The sequence below is a fragment of the Bombyx mandarina genome, chromosome 19, assembly GCF_030267445.1.
Source record: "Bombyx mandarina strain Sakado chromosome 19, ASM3026744v2".
Classification (NCBI taxonomy): domain Eukaryota; kingdom Metazoa; phylum Arthropoda; class Insecta; order Lepidoptera; family Bombycidae; genus Bombyx; species Bombyx mandarina.
The window spans coordinates 4,076,381-4,091,486 of record NC_143225.1 but is presented as its reverse complement, the minus strand read 5'-3'; the positions used below and the strand labels follow the sequence as shown (position 1 = coordinate 4,091,486).

Sequence of the window (15,106 nt, the reverse complement as noted above, 5' to 3'; positions counted from 1 at the left end):
TTTCAAATCTGCTTTAGTTTGATCAGAATTTTCATACTGTCTTAAGATTTGAAGCCTAAACCTGAATTGAATTAAGATGATGCCAAAAATAGGTAGGATCGTGGCACACTTACGGGTAATTAAATATTTCGGTGGTTAGGTAAATAAAATGGAAGCATCAATTGTACCTACTCCAATTTTAAGAATAGCCATAAGAATTGAACGGTTTCAATAAAAAAAGTAACTTAGTTTTTATATACTGAATCACGGACTTACCATACACCCTGTTAATCGATGACTGTAACCATGAAACATCTTGTAATCTTGCTCTCTGTATGCTATACTATACTGATTAAGTGAACAAGACAGGGATTTAATTACTTAATGCTAATTGTTGGCAAGTACTACGACTGAAAATCTGTAATAATAAATAAGAGTAAACCATTATCTACATCATTCCTTTATATGGAAGTTAGTTTCTCCGACTTTAATTTGCTAAACTCCACTTAATTCTCATACCAGTTCCATTGCGCTCTCAAATGCTCACTGAGATTTTGGTAGGAAGAACATTAGAAGTAGGTAATAGAGCTAAAAGTACTACTACTAAAACAATGATAGCAGTAGGCTGTAGCTGAAGCAATACGAGATCTCGTCCACGTGTCTTCTGATTAATAGCTCTCTATTGGTCCTGTGGACTTATTGTTAGTATAGTTATCAAAAAATATTTGCAAGCAAAAATGTGTTCCGAATATATTCTATACGCAAACAAACAAGATCATTTTATATATAGCTATTCATAAATATTAAACCTTGCGGCAAACATGAGTCAAGGTTTTATAAGTTGAAGCGATAAACGTAAGCCGGATAATTATACATTCGATGGAAATTAATTATAAAGCAAACCGTCTAATAAATTAATTCGCTTAAGTATGCTAAATAGTTAAAAAATCAATGGCTATACCGCATTCACTTCCCGTGATAGCTCGTCAAGTGACTTAACTATTGATGATTTAACAAATAATAAAATACAATAAAGTGTCAAATTAGTAAGGATGCCACTTGGAGAACAAGCAACAGAAAACATTCACGTTATTGATATTGAAAACAATATAGATGTAACGAGAAATTTTACTGAAGCAGAAATTCGTCAGAGTGTAGAAGAAAAATCAAATCCAAAAGGTACGTATACCAACCGGTAAGCGTTAGCAGTTACCTATTTCGATAAAAAAGTGTGTTAAGTGGCTGAAAATGGTGCATCTCACTACGATGACGGTAAAAAATATCCGATTCAAAGGGTAGAAAAGCCGCTGTACAATCCAAAGTTTGGCTGTGTGGCATAAAAGAGCACCTATTTCATAAAAAAAAAATCTTACCTATTCTAGTAACCTCCAGGGTTTATACTAGATTCGCAAAACGAGTGCATGTCTCTTTGTGGACATTTACAGCGTGACTACAGAATTCGCTTCAGAATAGGCAGTCGTATTCATTGATTCATACAAACATTTACAGTTATTGAAATATGTGCAGCTGGCTTAAACATGAGGAAACAATTGACACTAATTAATGGATAATCAGGGTTAAACTTGTTAATGTAAATCAGCTTTTAAATTAATTTTATTTTTCAGTGAGCGCAGCTTCCAGGGAAATCTCAATTGAACAGGTAACGAAAATAGAAGCTTATTATAAGGTCTAACACGATGATAAATAGTGGTGGTTTTAAAATAATTTGAATTAACTCAGTTAAATTACCTATAGCATGTACTGTTAATGCCAAAACTCGTCGTGTGCATTCTTTGAATATATTCACAAAAATAAATCTGTTTGTCTGTTCATTTATTTTCTCGTTTGGGTATCACGCGAAAACTAAAGTTTGCACTTGTTTGACTAGATTCAATAGCAGTTACAGTTTTAAAAAAAAACATGTAACTAATTGCGTAGCTCTTTCTCCTTTATGATTTATCCGCCAACTGCTATCTAAACAAAAAAGCTTTCAAGATTTACGTAATTTATTAAAGTTTTGAAGACGGTCCCTTTGCACCCTATATAGAGCATTCCCCTACCTAACCAATACAGAAACTCGCCAGGCCGTTCAAAAAGTCAGAGAGACATACAACAATGGTGTTACTCGATGCTTAAAATGGCGCCGAAAGCAACTCCGCAATCTCTATCGTATGTACGAGGAAAATGCTAATCTTATGCTAGACGTGTTGTACCAAGACTTGAGACGAAGTAAAACTGAAAGCTTACTTCTCGAAATAGACTACATGAAGAATGACCTCAAGCATGTATTGTATAATTTGGATTTGTGGACGAAGCCCGAGCGGGTGAGTCGTCGGTTATTAATTTGTAAGAAGCATAATTTATTTTCAGAAAATAATCTATTACGAAAAATAAACCCCATTCCCCAGAGGAAGTATATCAGGAAAGTAACCCCGGTAATCAACAAATTAAAGACCGGACGGTTAGCATGGTATGGACATGTGATGCGTAGCGAGAAGATGCATATGACTAGGAGATGTATGGAAAGGTAGAGGGGGAAGAGATCGACCAAAGAAGACATGGATGGAGTGTGTCAATGACGATATGAGAGAGAGAGGAGTGAGTGTTGAGATGACGGCTGATAGAGGAGAACGGAAGAGAAAAATTAGCTGTGCCGACCCCACCTATTGGATAAGGTGGAGAAAAAGAAGAAGATTAGTTAATACCAAATTATCAAAACCAAATAACACCTCCTTTTAAAATCTAAAATTTAATAAGTTACAGAACGTGTCCAAAGTATACTCGAAAAACATTATTCTCCTGCGGCCTTCGCGTAATGACATCTATTAGGGAAGGATAGGATAGGATAGGATAATATAACAGTTAAGAAGGACGGTATCTATAAGCTCTAAGTGTCGCTCAAATATAAGTAAGCCGTGATTTTCTTTGCCCGTTACGCAAATGTCCGCTAAAGACAACTCAAAAACTGCACTGCAATTAGCCAGAGATTTAACAACAATTAGTATTTGGTGAAACTCATTCAAGAGAAGAATACCTTAGAAAAAATTAACATTCAAATTGAAAACTGTCCGTTTGCTTATTGATTTTATTTCACTAGCCGGACAGGGACTTCGTAAATTGGCTCGACCAGGTATTCATCTACCACGATCCGTATGGTGTAGTACTGATTATTGGGGCTTGGAACTATCCTCTGGCGTTGTCATTGCTACCGATGGCTGGAGCCATAGCAGCAGGGAATGCCGTCATCGTGAAACCAAGTGAAATATCTCCGGCAAGTGCAAGATTCATTGTTGAATATATACCGAAATATTTGGACAATGTAAGTCTTTTATTTTCTCCTCGATTCACTTTAATTGATCTATTAACAATAACATACATTGATATCCTTAATTTAATACTTTGAAATTATTATATAAACTATACTTGTGTTTATTTAACAAAAAAACATATTCCAAATACATTTAGCTTATAGTAAATTAGATATTATCGTAACGTGAGCACAGACACAAAACAAAAGCATAAGCTAAATATTTTTAGGATGCTGTCATAATAATAGAAGGAGGGCCGCAAGAAACCACAAAATTATTATCACACCGATTTGATTACATATTTTATACTGGAAGTACGAATATTGGTAAAATAATCTATGCGTCTGCAGCTAAACATCTAACTCCTGTAACACTAGAGCTTGGAGGCAAAAGGTAAATTATTCAATTATTTATTTAATTTTGTAAGTCAATTATTACAAAAATTAGCAAAAAAAAGACGTGTGGCACTCGGAGACTGCCGCGATAAAGCTATTGCATAACATTTTTTATCAACTTATGCAATTATAAATCGACAATAATAATTTAATATTAAAACAACAATAAAATAAGATCCGGCGAGAAACTCAGTGGGCTAACTTTCAATGAATCTGCTACATTGTGAGTATTCCATTTTGACCGCGCACTCACTAGAGGGCGCTATATGGGATAGAGACACGCCTTTGGATGCTAGTTCTAACTCTCGCCCAGAATCAACCGTTTAGCTAGCTTTTAATGCCACTCCAATCACTGAATGAGTAGTAGGAGCAGTAATAAAATTCTTCGACTAAGCGTTAGAAAATGGCACGCCCAACGCATTGTAATGTGATATAATTTTCTATTTTACAATTCCGTTTGTCGCCGATAGATGGCGCTTGACGCAATAGCTGAATCGCGCTATCGTTGTGCTACCCACGAAATTATATCACATATTTTGATAGTACACAAATCGGTGTTTAGACTTCTTACTTTAAACACTACACAAGCGCAACGTGTGAATCTGTTAAACGCGAGCTACATAGTAGGCGTAGTGAGGGGTGGAAGGTTTTTTTCGTTACGGAATTTCACGATTCCGCTCTCAAGCCGCGCTCAAGGCTCGCGATAAAATCTATGCAATAGCTTAAAAAATAGTTGCCAAAAAACTTAAATCAAAAAGCGGGGCGGTGTCGATACCATAATTGCCTATTTTGATTGATACAAATAAACGATATTTATAAAAGATGACTTTAACTGTCTTTGTATACTAAACGGCAATTTCATAGGTAAAGACCTAATGTCATAACTGTTCAATAAATAGTTCATAAATAATAATAATAGTAATCAATATTTACTAACAATCACGGATATAAATGTAAGATTTTTATTATACACATACATATATTTAATATACATCCATAACCCTGGAAAAGACATTTATATCAAATATCTTCCCTTGGCGGGATTCGAACCCGCGACCCCCTTGTGTAGTGACCATGTCACTTACCACTACACCAGACGGCCGTAGATGTATTGATAAATGTTTTGGTACCGACTATTTTAATTTATGTGTGTTATCTGTGCGAATATAGAATAATTTCACTTGTGAGCTAATATATTTAATTGGGTCTTATAAAGAAATCTGATTAGAGTTTCATTGAAATACTGCCTATTTCCAATAATAACCTAGCCATGTCACTCTTTATGATGCACGAATTCTATATCTATACAGATTTTTTTATTTTTATGTAAGGCCAATAAAAGAATGCTATGTGAACTAATATAATAAACTTTTGATCTGCAAATACTTGACAATATATTGACTTGTATTTCTTATAAATGGAACTATATTTTAGTATATTTTTTTCCATAGTCCTGTATACATTGACGACACGGCGGATCTAGAAATGACCGTGGATCGAATACTCTGGGGTAAATTCATAAATGCCGGTCAGACATGCATCGCGCCAGACTACGTTTTGTGCACAAAAGAAATCCAAGAGAAATTTATACAAAAAACTAAAAGAATCTTAAAGAAATGGTTCGGAGACGACCCACAAAAGACGCCAGATTACAGTAGGATTGTAAACAATAGACACTTTAGGTAAACTCTAATAGATTAAAATAAATAAATCAGTGTTGTGTAGACAAAAATAAATTGAGTTTTGTCAATTAAGTCTGCTCTTTGCAGTTTATTGCAAGTTACGGCAAGTTAATTTACTTCATTGTTTGCAAAATGAAAATCAACAACGTGAATTTATTCAACATTGATGCCACATAAAAACGCTGCATATTTTTTTCATAGCTTAGATCGGTGGATGAGCTCACAGCCCACCTGGTGTTAAGTGGTTACTAGAGCCCATAGACAAATATAACGTATATACGCCATCCACCTTGAGATATAAGCTCTAAGGTCTCAAGTATAGTTACAACAGCTGCCCCACCCTTCAAACCGAAACGCATTACTGCTTCACGGCAGAAATAGGCAGGGTGGTGGTACCTATCCGTGCGGACTCACAAGAGATCCTGCCACCAGTAATTACGCAAATTATAATGTTGCGGGTTTGATTTTTATTACACGATGTTATTCCTTTACCGTGGAAGTCAATCGTGAACATTTGTTGAGTACTGTTAGATACGAAGGATACGCGAGTGAAACACTTGGCTGCTATTAAAACGCTGTCCTATATTTGTTGTAATACCCCGTATGCGTAGGCACACGCACACATACTTAACAAGTACGTATTTCATTAGAAAAATTGGTAACAATTGGTTGAACGGTTATTCGAACACCGGTGCATCGCTCAACACGAATGCACCGGACGTCTTATCCTTTCGGCCACGGCGACTTCATTGGCATTTAAAAAGTTCTTGATTAGTTAAAAACAAATAATGCAATTTAACTCAAAATCTGTGTATAAAATACGAATAAAATTTGTATTGCTTTATTGCCAAAGGCGGCATGATATAATTTAGTTTTCGGATTTCAGTCGTCTCCGGGCAGTTTTAGATGCAAGTAGACATAAAATCGCAATCGGTGGTAAATATGATCCGGGCGATAAATTTATAGATCTAACTATATTAACTAATGTGGATGTCAACGACAAAATTATGGAAGACGAAATATTTGGTCCGCTATTAGCTATTTGCGTTGTAAAGGATATTAACGAAGCACTAAAATTCATTAACGAAAGGTAAGAACAACGAAATTGTGGTCTGATCTAGACTAATATTATAAAGCTGAAGAGTTTGTTTGTTTGAACGCGTTAATCTCAGGACCTACTGGCCCGATTTAAAAAAAATCTTTCAGTGTTAGGTGGCCCATTTATTGAGGAAGGCACAAGTGGAGCACCAATAAAGAATCTTTCAAAATATTTTCACTTTCTACGTAAATGAAGTGGGGGGTAAAATTTAGCGTTATGCCAAAGTAACTATTCCACGCGGACGGAGTCGCGAGTAAAAGCTAGTTATTTTTAATGTACTTTTAAATACAAAAGGAGATTTGTAAACAATTCTAAATTTCTTCTCTCTTATCATTACTAAAAACATGGATAGTCCGCTTTCTTTTTCTATGTCTACTAGTTTTGATTTTAATGGACAGTTTCTATAAAACAACGTTGCTTACATAAATTCACTTTATTATTGAGGGCCGATAATATTCAACCACCTTGTAATATCGGGCACCATACTCAAATCAACATGTAGTGAGATAAATATTTCAGTGTTACTAAAATAGCTACTGCGTACTCACGAAAGGTGTACCCAAACTCAAGATAAGAATTAGAGAAAGAGTGTACTTAATAGTTATTATGCCACGAAAAGTTATTTTTTTGTGCTTAAAGAAATAAAACATGTTTCAGGGGAAAACCACTTGTCCTGTACGTGTTCTCAAGTAGCGACAAAGTTCATAAAATATTTGCGTCAGACACTAGCAGCGGATCTATTTGCTTCAATGATACAATTGTGTTCACTGGAGGTAGCACAAGATTACTTTTATTTGTTTTTCAGCTCATGAACCACTTAATTACCGATTAATTCTACCTGATTACCGAATCCCATGGACACTTAATGAATGCCACCAAATTGATGCATATAGGAGAATTCTCAGTTGTTTTTTTTATATAATTTTTTTTTTACTTACACTAGTAGGGAGACAAGGCTCTCCTAATGGTAGGTGGTTACCGTTCCATATGGACGTCAGCAATGCCAGGGGCAGAGCCAAGCCGCTGCCTACCGTTAAGTACTCTCCACAAGCCTCATTTGAAGATGGACATGTCACTGCGCTCGGGAAACACCGTAGAGGGGAGCTTATTCCAAAGGGGTATACCGGTTACAAAGCAATTTCAAACTAAATTTTTTTCAGTACACACATTACCGTTTGGAGGAGTTGGATCGAGTGGTATAGGGACCTACCATGGAAAAATGACCTATGATACTTTTACGCACAGAAAGAGCTGCCTCAAGAGAAATTTCTTTTCTATTGGCAATAAACTGTCGTCGTAAGCAATTAAACTTTTACTTTAATTGTTGTTAAAGGTCACTAAATTATTGCTTTGTTCTGTAACATCGTTATCGTCTTTCACATAGGATAGGATTTGAAATGGTAGCTTCCAAAGTGTTTTAAATACTACTGGCTACGACCACAGTCACACACACACAGACCACAATCACATTTCCTCTGTCTTTTTTACTGGTGGTAGGACCTCTTGTGAGTCCGCACGGGTAGGTACCACCGCCCCGCCTATTTCTGCCGTGAAGCAGTAATGCGTTTCGGTTCGAAGGGTGTGGCAGCCGTTGTAACTATACTTGAGACCATAGAACTTATATCTGCCCTAGACACGTCCTTATGGATCCATCAGATCCAATAACCTTTGCACTAGACGCCTTCAGCTCTAGGAGCAGGCTTAGGGACCTCGGTAACCGTACTCGTCGAACTCGACAAAGAGTTCGCCGTGCAACCTAACCCATGAATCAGCTCGCTGAGTTTCTCGCCGGATCTTCTCAGCGGGTCGCGATTCCGATCCGGTAGTAGATTCATTCGCGAAGCAGCTACTCTTGAGTTGTTAGGTCTCCTTCGGAGGCGCTCGGGCAGCTGTTAGCAAATCCCATCCCTCCTGGCTGAGCCTTTGCTCGCCCACCTGTCCTGGTGAAACTGGAAAGGCCTCCGGGCCACAAGTAATCCTACAATCATAAAAAAAAAAAAAAACTTATATCTCAAGGTGGGTGGCGCATTTACGTTGTGGATGTCTATGGGCTCCAGTAACCACTTAACACCAGGTGGGCTGTGAGCTCGTCCACCCATCTAAGCAATAAAAAAAAACCTACTTAAGCCTGATTTGCCAATTCCTTTATTTCTGAAGTATTGTTTACAAAACCTGAATCGCACTAACGACATTTTTACGATATTTTAGCATAGAATATTTTAGCATGCATATAGACGACATTTTAGAACGACATTTTTAGGATATTTTTGCATAGATAGAAGTTCGGCCTAACAAAATAACGGTATAAAAAGCAAAACCACATATTTGACTGCACCAAGCACATTTGGTTTGGTATTGGGTTTGTGTGGGCAATGTCTTTGATATTGTCCTTGAACTTAATAGTATCTTCATCAAATATTCCAAAATGTTTTATGAATTATTATAAAACGTCCCACTTTCAACAAACCCCAGCTAAGATTTCATCTCGTGTTGTAGGTGACCGAACTAAGTACAAGAGAAGAAAAATCACCCAAACCACTTAACACTTGACCCACGCAGAGGTCAAATCTAGATCTGTATATCAAGACACATTCCCGATCCTGCGGACAGAATGGAAAGCAGTCGACGTCGCCCAAAACACGTCATCTCGGATCCTCCCGATCCACTAACGGTGCTTCTAGGTACTTCAAGCACCGGTCACCGTTCTCGTCGAACCCGTCGCTTGCGACGAAGGGCTCGACGAGTAAATTAACTCTCAGACACAGCCCACTGAGTTTCTCGCCGGATCTTCTCAGTGGGTCGCGTTTCCGATCCGGTGGTAGATTCTGCGAAGCACGGCTCTTGCTAGGGTTCGTGTTAGCATCGTCGTCAGGTTTGAGCCCCGTGAGTGACTACTAGTTACGGTTACGCTGGAGTAGCCTCTCTAGGCTACCAGCTTAGGTAGGATAAAAAATAAATAATATCAAGACAATTACCATTAACTCATTGCTGTGACTGTAAATATGAAATTTCCTGTAAAAAGGACAATACTTTCAAAACTACAAAAAAAATCCCAAGCTTATGTATAAAATTTTCAGTTTGCGTAATCCACCTTACAATGAATGGAAATTGAGAATTGCGAGGGAAGTTATGCGCAAGAAAAACATTCCTTCTTTTGATTTCTTTTGGCCGCTCATCACTTTTGTCATCGGCTGCAGCATCACATATTACATGTTAAATATGCGAAAGGTAAGATTCTTTTTTTCTTAGGCGGTATTTAGAATTACTAAGAAGTTACAAGACTTATTATTAAGAGGTTAAAAAAGACGCCACAACGACAATGCTACCGCCGATCTTAGGTCATGAGATCAAAGTCGTCTTTGTATAACGGTCCTATAATTATTCGAACCGGAACGCATATGGTTCACTGCAGAAATAGGTAGGATGCAGATAACTGACCGTTCGGGCTTACAATACGCCTTACTACTGATCTCTACGGTCCGACGATCGTAGCGCGTTGGTATACTAGTCAAAGAACGTTGCTACTCATTCTCCAGTTGCCCACTCAGTTTCTGGCCGGATCTCCTCAGTGGGTCGCGTTTCCGATCCGATGGTAGATTCTGCGAAGCACTGCTCTTGCTAGGGCCAGTGTTAGCCACCTACATGTTAGGGCGAAGCTGAAATAGCCTCTCAAGGCTATCAGCATACGTAGGGAAAAAAATCTCCAATGAATCCTTAAGTCGCCTTTAACTACACCCATGAAAATAATGCAGTGGTGCCATTCTAGACACAACACAGCCAAAAAGAGCTTAACGAATTTGAACGTAATTTTGTAAGAACATGGTTTATAATCTGGATTAATTTTTATGTCGTATACCTTTTAAAAAAAGCACCATATACATATTAAATGAAAAGGGCCCAGGAAACGCCGAGTGCTGTAATAAAAAGGACAGTGTATTTCCATTCGTTTATTCGTCAACAACTATCGCCATCGCTGGTAGTATAAGGGGCTATTTCAACTTCTCACGAACAGGTAGGTGAGCTCACGGGCTCAACACGAGAGTGTTACACCGACCCTAGATAGAGCAGTGATTCGTTGAATCTACCAACGGATCGGAGTCGCGATCCACTGCAAAGATCCGGCGAGAAACTAAGTGAGTTAAAGATAGTTTATAGACCAAAGATTGACCCAAGTCATTCTTTATCCCGAGAAAACGAGCAACGTGTTTTATTTGTTCTGATTTATAAATATAAGATGGGTAAAAACAGCGCGAAACTCATAATACTTCTTGGGAATATCGATGGATTTCACCTGTGAACAATTCAGTGTTAATTATCTTTTTTCAAGGTCCAGTCGGAGGTTTTGAACGGAAATAATGCTACAATCTATTCATAAATCTTAAATTGTTTATTAACAATCACCTTGATTTACTTCTAAAATGTTTAAGACTTAACAAAGTATATTTAATAATTAATAAATTATTTAATCGTCACATTCTTATTCACGAATTCTACCGGAGATATGAATATCTAATATCGAGTTTTAGAACATTTCAAAGACTCGACGCATCGAATTCTATATACGAATTAATTTTATTTATAAATTATTAAAACTGATTCACTAAATAAACCGATTACTTACAAGTAAAACCTTGAAAAAATCTCGTCTGGTTGATTAATAAAAAATTATTACACATTAATTTTTAGTGCTATTTTTCGAGGAATCAAGAGTCATTCCATCTGTAATTTAAGATGTTGTTACACGAATCTTCCTCGATCTCCACTCAATCGAGAATACGATAAACATCACACGTATTTAAAGTACATATTCACTCTTTCTCTTCTTATAGCATACAATTCGAATAGGCACTGTCTTGTACTTTTATCATTATTTAATTAAATAAATAAAACTTTATGTCACTGACGATTTTTGTTTTTTATTTAAAAGTCTCTTTGCTGATAAATTAATCAATAGCCGGGACTTATTCCTAAGATCAATGTACTTTTGATTAATCGGTCTTGTCTTGCAAATCGGATGCGGGAACAATAAAAGAGACATCGATTCATTTACCCACATGACGCAAACGATTTTTTTTGTGTGAATCGTAACATATGTGCAGGTTATTTCATTGCTTAGGCGTTTTATCGATGCCCATATACATCAACAACATAAATGCTGCCACCCACCTTGAGACACGAGTTCAAACACATAGTGCAACGCCTGCCTCGTCCTTGAAACAGGAACGCACTACGGCTTCGCAATAGAAATAGGCAGGGTAGTAGTACCTACCCGTGCGGGCCCACAAGAGGGCCTACCACCACTTAATACTTTATTACAATGATTTATCTTATACCTTTAAACGAGCAATTCTTGTATATTAATATATACTTATACAATCTGAATCTCGGAAACGGCTCCAACGATTTTCATAAAATTTAGTATACAGGGGATTTCGGGGGCGATAAATCGATCTAGCTACGATTTATTTTCAGAAAATGTTGTTTTATTCGTGTTTCCAATAATCAACTCTTCCCGACATCTATTGGCGAATAATAATACTATTTTTCTTAATTGAGGGCAACTAACCGCTTTAAAGACACAACAAGATGGCGTTATAAAAAAAAACGAGCAAAGCTCGGTCATCGTCTAGTTATAATTATTTATAATACTTTAAGCTCCTTAGAACTACACAATCGGCCCTCAAAATTAGAGATGTTGGTCTTTATTACAATCTCCATTATTCACTCTCCAGAAGCTAACTGTGAGTTCGACTTCTTCAAGCTTCATTATGAATAATAGAAACGCGAGACAAATGAATTATACAAAGACATCCAACATCAGTACCTACGTAACACTGAAATATACCAGTTTCTGTTTGTAACGTTCTAACAAACAAAAAAACCGGTACTGGCCATATCGAAATGAAATTTGAAGATGTAGAAACTTTCAGAACATAGTTATTTAATAAATTACTGGTAGTATAAAGGACTATTCCAGCTATGCCTAAACGAATAGATGAGTTTATGGGCTCAACCTGAGAAGATCCGGCGAGAAGCACAGTCGGTTGTGTCTTTGGGAAGCTAATTTACGTTGAACAGACGCAGTTACAATCGCGTTCCGGCTTTGACGATACGTTAATTCAATTGTACTACATAATCGAACCTTCGAGCTCGTTTGTTTGGACAGGAGCGTATAGAAAAGAACCCATCTGCACATCTACATAAAAAAAAAGTGTTTCAAATAACGTACAAACCTGGTCAAATTTTCTATGAAAAAAATGTTAATTAGCCATATTTTAGCTTAACTTAGCTTAGGCTGTAGATTACGTGGAGCATGTTAAGAGCCGACAAATCTGTCTGAGTTCTTCTAGTTCGTTTGTTAGCATTAACACTGGAACTCGACGAATCACTCCGACAACATACACTGGCTGAATGTTGTCACCCCGACGCTTTTTTTTTATTGCTTAGATGGGTGGACGAGCTCACAGCCCACCTGATGTTAAGTGGTTACTGGAGCCCATAGACATCTACAACGTAAATGCGCCACCCACCTTGAGATATAAGTTCTTAGGTCTCAAGTTACCACGGTTGCCCCACCCTTCAAACCGAAACGTATTACTGCTTCACGGCAGAAATAGGCAGGGTGGTTGTACCTACCCGTGCGGACTCCCATGAGGTCCTACCACTAGTAATAAAGGCGATTCCGCTAACTTTTCCAACAGCATGTCCACACGGGGCATTGCGGCGTCGCAACGCGCCGTAATGTCTAAAAGTGTACGGCAGCATTTACGTCATCGATGCATAAGGGCTCCGGTAACCACTTTAGCTGGTCCACTCATCTGAGAATTAAAAAAAAAAACACGTGTGGCACTCGGGGACTACCGCGGTAAAGCTATTGCAAAGCATTTCTTATCAAATTATGCAATTATAATTAGACAATAATAATTTAATTTTAAAATAATAATAAAAATAAGACCACGCTATATTTATAAACATTAACAAAAGCAAAACATTAACTGTCCCCTTCACACTCATAAGCCAGACCGCGTGAGAGAGAGATGGGCAGACTTTTCATGATGCTCATGTAGTGCGATATCACGCCGCGCGCTTATTCACAAACAATACACCAGCGCAACGTGTGAATGTGTTGAACGCGAGCTACATAGTAGGCGCAGTGGGGGTGTCAGGTTATTTTCGTTACGGAATTTCTTGATTCAGTCGCCGCGCTCAAAGCCCACGATAAAAGCTATGCAATAGCTTAAAAACAATTCGCGACAGTCGCACCGGAGCATAATCGAGTTACATTACTTCAAAATAATTGTAAAAAATTGAAGGTAACATTAAAATTATGATGACGTGTTAGTAATCCGTCATAATTCATTTCCTAGTCTTCGCTACGTGAGCAACAATCATGCCTCTTCCTGTATAATTACTTATAAAACGTTCTCGTAAGCCATATATATGTACGAGGCTTAGCGGTTTCCTTTCAATCTTACAAATCACCTAATTACCGCGTTTTATGTAATATAGGTTACGCATTACGTTGACGTTACTGCGTTTCGGATTTATTCGATTATAATTGAAAGGACAGAGGATTTTTTTATAAACCGTGCCGCACATTGTCCGCTTAGCCCTTGACTGGCATGTTTTGACACACGCCCAAAAGCACTCATCATGTATATATACTTTGGGTACAGAACCGGTCAGCTTCTTCTAATGCTCGTATTAGAAATGTAGAAATATTGTCTTATATCCGTGTCTTGACCGCGCCGCGCGGTTAAAGAGAAGTGTCAGTGTAGTTTCCCGTGAGAATCAGATGTTTTTTTCGGGATAAAAGGTAGCCTATGTCACTTCCCTAACATAAAACTCTCACTCTTCCTAGCCATTCATCTCACATGGTGGTTGGGTTGGCTTTTGTTTAATTTCGCTCTGTCTTCGATAACCTCGGTATCACTAACATTGCATTCCTTCTTGTTCTTCAGCACTAAATCTTTCCACCTTGTTTTCTCTGACCTAAAACTAACACTTAAAAATAAATAATAGTTTAAAAAACCTAAAAAAACACGCTTTATATAAAATTCAACTACAAAAATATACAAATATTTTTTTTAATATTGTTTATTTTCATTTTTTAGTTACTTTTTTTGCAAATTGAATAATGGAATAATCTTATCAAATTAGTGTATTGTCATCGGTCTTCGATAAATTTACAAAGTTTGAATGAAATCTGGCTATTTAAAGTGGATCAAAATCGCGTCTAAAGGAGTCAGTTACAAGCATACAAACATACATACAAATGAAGCTAATATAAAGCGTGTAAAAATATGTATTGACATACATCGCTGTTTTGCAGATTACTGTTCCTTCGTTTCGAACTGAAAGAAGGACATGCCAAAATACACGTAAACAAACAAAAATACTTTCACATTTATAAAGCACGACCTTTATTTCTCCCTACCCCCGTCAAAATTCGCAAACTGACGCATTGATGTTTAAAACTGATATAATGCGATTATAGTGCATTGTCAAGTGATGCAACTAAGCGGGACTTAAAACACCATGTGCCAGCCAGTGCGTGTTAAAACAAATGCCGTCCCAAAACCAGTTTCCCCGAACGACATCCACGCCTAAGAAAATAGTAAAAGTATATCCCATCCGACAATA

At 37.4% G+C, this 15,106-nt stretch overlaps 1 protein-coding gene across 3 annotated transcripts; it reads left to right on the top strand.

The window, feature by feature from the left end:
* The first annotated feature begins 917 nt into the window (after nt 1–917).
* On the top strand, nt 918–11,367 carry LOC114239410 (aldehyde dehydrogenase, dimeric NADP-preferring). Of its 3 annotated transcripts, none has more exons than XM_089735052.1 (11): nt 918–1,158; nt 1,605–1,639; nt 2,064–2,303; nt 3,077–3,298; nt 3,517–3,680; nt 5,134–5,364; nt 6,251–6,454; nt 7,121–7,236; nt 7,624–7,759; nt 9,541–9,691; nt 10,791–11,367. In XM_089735052.1, the coding sequence occupies exons 1-11, from the start codon at nt 1,032–1,034 to the stop codon at nt 10,836–10,838; spliced, it is 1,674 nt and encodes a 557-aa protein (XP_089591178.1). In that variant the 5' UTR covers nt 918–1,031; the 3' UTR covers nt 10,839–11,367. The 3 variants fall into 3 exon arrangements, with proteins under 3 accessions (XP_089591178.1, XP_089591177.1, XP_089591179.1); XM_089735051.1 differs by lacking the exon at nt 10,791–11,367 and adding an exon at nt 10,476–10,739; XM_089735053.1 differs by lacking the exon at nt 10,791–11,367 and adding an exon at nt 10,476–10,738 and having other exon boundaries at nt 1,053–1,158; nt 2,053–2,303.
* Nucleotides 11,368–15,106: the final 3,739 nt, after the last annotated feature.

Bases quoted from the DNA above. Each gene is read 5' to 3' on its own strand.
- LOC114239410 (XM_089735051.1), top strand. From the start codon at position 1,032: ATGCCACTTGGAGAACAAGCAACAGAAAACATTCACGTTATTGATATT. The intron at 1,640-2,063 runs GTAACGAAAATA...GAAACTCGCCAG, and splicing joins GGGAAATCTCAATTGAACAG to GCCGTTCAAAAAGTCAGAGA. The intron at 5,365-6,250 runs GTAAACTCTAAT...TTCGGATTTCAG, and splicing joins GTAAACAATAGACACTTTAG to TCGTCTCCGGGCAGTTTTAG.